This window comes from Bidens hawaiensis, unplaced genomic scaffold (genome assembly GCF_021521415.1).
Source record: "Bidens hawaiensis isolate Kalapana, Puna unplaced genomic scaffold, B.hawaiensis_p1.1 tig00001521_1, whole genome shotgun sequence".
Lineage (NCBI taxonomy): Eukaryota > Viridiplantae > Streptophyta > Magnoliopsida > Asterales > Asteraceae > Bidens > Bidens hawaiensis.
Window position 1 is genome coordinate 4,140,359 of NW_027491087.1, and position 6,000 is coordinate 4,146,358.

Genomic DNA, 6,000 nt, shown 5'->3' on the forward strand with positions numbered 1-6,000 from the left:
TAAAATGATTTAAGAGGTCGTAAGCATTCATACATGCTTTGGACAATTTTCACCAGTTTAAAGCGTTTGACTCACCGTCTCCATAACAGCCAAGTCTTTTCCATTTTTTTCTGCTTGACTGAGTTAACCCGCTTTCATATAAATGGGTTGAAATCGCTACTTATGTCAAGCAACATGCTAACATACGACCCATATATTTGTTATAACAATATTGTTGATTTGTTGATCGTGTCATTAGGTCACTCTGGTCGAGATGTCAAAACCATCATTCTCTTTACAAAAAATCATTTTGAGCATGTTGACTTCAGCAATTGGGATAGACACAACACTAAAGCATCTCCAGAATGATTATGCGATGTGTGATGGAGTGCAAGCCCGGATGGATGGAATAATGTTTGATGGGTCAGAAGGATCTTCATTTGGTTTGCTAAAAGATTACCTCACTTCTGTTTGATCTCAGGTTCCCTAATTATTTCAATGTTTATTCTAGTTCATAACGCCAAAACTAGCAGTCAATAAGTTTATTTGTTCTGCTGCTTCATATATACAATACGTCGTGTAAGTTAAATCTTTTGTTTTAAGTTATTGCAGTATTGATATGAAAAATCATTGTAACTCAATCTTGCAAATCAACACTAGCTGTTGAAAATATGTGAGTAAAATTATTGAAACTGCTGCTATATATCTAATACTTAATGCGATGCGTGAATCCTTAATAATATTAGAGCTCAGATAAAAGCTTCACGAAAGTGTTCCAAGTCCCTTGCTGATGTTCCTTCTTTGACTGCATTAGTGGCTGCTCGGCTGAGCTCCTTAACTTTAACCCTCTCGGGCGTGTCAACCTTCAATGACTCATCCAACAACCGAGCCAACTCGACTGAGTCAGGAACACTCTCGGGTCCACCATTATTAACTCGCTTCCCAACACCCAACCAATCAACAAGTAGCGCGGCATTGATAAACTGGTCTGCATCCATTGGCCACGTCAACAACACTACACCTGATGCAACTCCTTCCAACGTTGAGTTCCACCCACAATGAGTCACAAACGACCCTACAGCCTTATGCTGTAGTATTGCCAGTTGTGGTGCCCAGCCTTTGACTATGAACCCTCGAACGCCCACCTGGTGTTCAAACCCACCAGGGATGAAATCCCAACCACTTGCATGCACACACAAAATAAATTCTACCTTACTAACCTCGAGTGCATCCGTCAATGCCTTCATTTCCGTCTCACCAAACGTTTCTTTGCTCCCAAAGCATATGTATACAACCGAGTTGTCACGCTTTTGGTCCAACCACATGAGCAGATCATTAGGTGGCACCGCACTCGACCCACCATGTCCTGTGCTACTCGTCGGGCCATGTCTGTCAGGTAGTAATGGGCCCACCTCCCAAACCCTGTCATGGCCCGTTTGTTTTTCAGATAACCAAAATAGTCACCTTCCAAACCTTCAAATGTGTTGCACACAATACCCCAACTGGTCATATTATCCAAAACACCCTTTCTAAAAGATTCAAAGCCCGGTTCACCTTTTTTATTATTCCGCCACGCCAATGACAGCTGCCACCAAGGAAGCTTCGGCGAGTTGGGGATTTCAGGAAACGAAAGCATGAAGTTTTCGTCTCCATCAGCGTTAAGTGCGTTAATCTCCAGTGCATCTCGCCATAACATATTGAAAATGGAATAAGCAAGAGCACCCGAAGGCGAAAAGACCACATGCCGAATGCCTAAATGGGTAGCAAGGCCATTAGTCCAACTAAGAAGGAAGTCGGAGATGAGTGAGACTGGCGGCATAGGGTGGGACTTGAACCATTGAGCAATGGGATCAAACAGTTGTTGGGTGGCTACTATGGCAATAAGCGGGTCTGGGGATGGGCCGCGGTCGGGGTCAGACAACATAAGTGTGTGAAGAGAAGAAGGGTATGAGGAGAATAGAGGGTCGAGAAGCGGGAGGTTGGCGGTTGAGATTGTTGGGATTAAACGGTGGTTCGAGAACGAAAACGGATAAACAAAATTTGAACCCGTTTTAGTTATAAGTTTCGTTTCGATAAATATTAATCAATATTAATATATGTATGTAAGCGAACAACAAAACGCAGCGGATATTAATGAGTTAAAACGAACCAAAAACCGAAACCCGAACCCGGATCCGATTACAAACAATACGAGTACGATTAACATAAAGTAAACAACCATAGGGTGTTTGTCGATATACCTCGGTTACAAGAACCGGGAAGACACCGAGGGGTTAACAAGAAGAACTAGATGACACAGTTGACACCCGATGAAGATCCGGCGGCGCGGCGGAAGGCGCGGCGGATTCCGGTAGATGAAATGGACGGCGGCAGAAGGTATTGAACTCAGATCCAACAGCTACAAGACACGGCGGACAGCGGTGAACCTTGACAGCAAGCAGCAGCAACCTTAAATCACCGAAACAGAGTTCGCCGGAAAAACGTGACTCGCCGGAGAAGACGAACCAGGTCGCCGGAAAAACGTGTGAGCGGTTTCTTGACAGCGCCGGAGCTATAAGGAGCTACGGTGGTGTTTGTGGTGATTAAAGGACGATGAATAGTGGCTGTTTGGTGCTTACGGTGGCCGGATAATTCTTGCCGGAAAACCGGTGGCCGGAAAACGGCGCCGGTTTTAATGGCAGCTAGGGTTGCTTTGTTTTTCTTTTTGGTTATTTTTAAAATAATAATATCTTAATATATATATACTATTATTATTAGGGTTTATCCAAGTTAACCAATTATTTAAAATAATAATATCTACATCTCACCCTTCTCAGACCCTACCATAGCATTGCTATTGGTGGGATATACTGAGTACGATGATGATGATGATGATCCAAGTTAACCAATTGCGCTTAAGCCCAATTAACAAAACAAAGCCTAGTCCATTATCAAGTCCATCTAATTAATAGTGTCGGGCCTAATTAACATTTAAATAGACCTTTATCTCGTCACCCCGGTGTAACTCAGTCCGGGTCACGTTCGGGTCGGTCGCGTTGACTTGACCCGAAACGTCCATAAAATCAAACAGAGATGATGATGGTGACGATGAGGCCGTGGCCGAGGAGAAGACGGGTGAGGTCGAGTAAAGGGATGAGATGGCCGGAGGGAGCGAAAGGGTAGACTAGTATATGTGTTGAGTGAGACATGTTTGGTGTTTTGGTTGATACTACGTTGTAGCTATCAAATATATACAAAAATGAATGTGCTTACCATGAAATGAAATGACTGCATGGCTGACATTCTTTTGGTTCAAAGGTTATGCTAGCCTATTATTTTGCAATAGGATATGTTACAAGTTACAACGACAGGGAAGTTTTTGCTACAGATTTTACTCGTATATCAATCAATCAATCATACCAAGTCCCACCGACAGCAAGCTATAAGTAGGGTCTAGGGAGGGTGGGATGTAGGCACACCGTATCTCTATCCAAAGGAAAAAGAGGTGGCTTCCATAGAGACCCTCGGCTCTAAATACATATGTATGAAGCAAAACAAAGGAAATCAAAGTTTAACAGTTATATAAAAAACTAATAATAATAATAATACTAATAATAATAATATGTATGAAGCAAAACAAAGGGAATCAAAGTTCAAAAGTAATATCAAAACTAATAATACTAATAGTAATAGTAATAATAATAATAATATATGAAGGGGAAATACCATTATGGTATGTGACCTAAATAAGTTAAGTATAAGCCCTAAGGTATTCATTTCTTTCTAAAAATCATTAACCTTAATTCTACTTCTTCAAAGATTCCTATCATCAACCATGTCCTCGGAGATGTTTAGGTCTATGAGATCATGCTTAATCCTTTCATCCCAAGTCAATTTAGGTCATCCTCTACCCCTTCTCCCCTCTATAGTAATGTTTTCTACGGATCTAACAGGATTCGTCGTCTGTCTTCTCTTCACATGCCCAAACCATCTCAATCTCCACTCTCTTATCTTGTCTGCTATGTTTGCTACCCCTAATCTCTCTCGAAACACAACGTTTCTTATTCGGTCTAGCCTTGTGTGCCCACGCATCCAACGTAGCATTCTCATTTCTGCTACCTCCATCTTCCGCACTTGTGCCTTCTTGATGGCCCAACAATCTGTTCCATATAGCATTGCAGGTCTAACTGCAACCCTAAAAAATTTTCCCTTTAGTTTAGTCGGGAAACTCTTGTTGCACAATATACCTGTGGCTGCTTTCCATCTACACCATCCTACCTGGACTTGATGAGTCACATCACTGTCTAATTCCACATTGCTCTGAACAAATGATTCTAGATACTTGAACTTCGTTACTTGCGGGACCACCTGCCCTTCGATGGTGATCTGTACGTCCTCATTGTCATTTATCCTACCAAAATCATAGTGGAGGTACTCTGTCTTAGAGCGGCTAATCTTTAAACATTTCGTTTCTAAGGTTGTTCGCCACTCCTCAAGCCTCATGTTTAGATCTTGTTTTCTTTCAGCAAGTAGCACAATATCGTCTGCGAACATCATGCACCACGGGAGAGTCCCCTGAATCGACTTTGACAACTCATCCAAGACTACTGCAAAAAGAAACGGACTCAGCGCTGACCCCTGGTGAAGACCCACCACTACAGGGAAGAAATCAGTATCCCCCACTGGCGCACGAACACTTGTTTCACTCCTTGCATACATATCCATAATTATCTCTATGTACTTCCTGGGTACTCCTCTACCCACCAAGCACTCCCAGAGAACCTGTCGTGGCACACTGTCGTAGGCCTTTTCTAGGTCAATAAACACCATATGTAGATCACGCTTCTTCTCCATATACTTTTTCATTAATCTTCTTATAATGTGTATTGCCTCTGTTGTGGAACGCCCCGACATGAAGCCAAATTGGTTGACCGTAACCTGAGTTTGTCGTCTAAGTCTAACCTCAATCACTCTTTCCCATAGCTTCATAGTATGGCTTAGTAGTTTGATTCCTCGGTAGTTACCGCAACATTGGGCGTCTCATTTGTTCTTATAGATAGGAACTACAACGCTTCTCCTCCACTGGTCTGGCATCTTACCTGATTTGAGAATACTATTGAACAGAGTAGTTAACCACATGACTCCTTCCTCTCCTAGACACTTCCACACCTCGATGGGTATATTGTCTGGGCCGACCGCCTTAGACCTTCCCATCCTCCTAAGTGCAGTCTGCACCTCCTCTCGTGTGATCCGTCGGCAGTAGCAGTTATTCGGTTGTTGTCGTTAAAAGTTTGTGTTGTCATGTTCTTGGTAAGCTCTCCCATTGTTAAAAAGATTGTGAAAGTTGGTTTACCATCTTAGCTTGATGTCCTGTCATCTTAGCTTCTTGGTAAACTATCATTATATCATTTTACTCATATATAATGATAGTTTATACTTGAAAGTTAAAGCATACAATCGAAGTTGAAGTGTGCCAAATATACATAATAATAAACTATAGACCGGCAATCCAAATAATGAATTATAATATAAATAAATAAATAAAGTAATGGATGAGTAGGTTTGGACATTGATTTCTTTTTTAAGCAAGATATTACCACAATTTTAGAATATAATAACTAATTTAAAGCCAATGATTTCTAACTGGTCGGGGATGGGAAGGTATACCCAATCATGTAGGTTCATGTATAGGATTGAGGTCTTAGGTTCGACTGTATGTACATTCTGAGATATGGACAATCATTGTAAGGGGAATTCAACTAGGTAAGGTGGTTGTATGTGAGTAGTAATCTTTCAAAGTCACCCAACAATTAATGGCAATTGGTCTCTAAAAAAACTAATTTAAAATGGTATTACGTACTTATGTTGAAAGTGTGTCCTAACATTGGGATGTTATCCAATGTTGTGTAGGTTTGTTATGTTGTGTGCAAGTTTGTTGCAAAATTATGGTTTTTTTTCTTTTGTGGTGGGAAACGGATCTTATATGCGCATCAGAAATTTTTATAGAAAATCAACCCCCTTATCTATAGTGACACCAAGTTC

General features: G+C 41.3%; 1 protein-coding gene and 1 pseudogene across 1 annotated transcript in view; one reads left to right on the forward strand and one right to left on the reverse strand.

The window, feature by feature from the left end:
* LOC143584785 (serine protease SPPA, chloroplastic-like) overlaps window positions 1–629 on the forward strand; it is an 80,114-nt gene extending 79,485 nt beyond the window's left edge. Inside the window, exon 5 of the mRNA XM_077066754.1 lies at window positions 239–629. Within this exon, the coding sequence (XP_076922869.1) occupies window positions 239–454 (216 nt within the window). The 3' untranslated portion in view covers window positions 455–629. The remainder of the gene's footprint in view (window positions 1–238) is intronic.
* Window positions 630–721: 92 nt separating this feature from the next.
* LOC143584465 (UDP-glycosyltransferase 89B2-like) lies at window positions 722–3,192 on the reverse strand (annotated as a pseudogene).
* Between the last annotated feature and the right edge of the window lie 2,808 nt (window positions 3,193–6,000).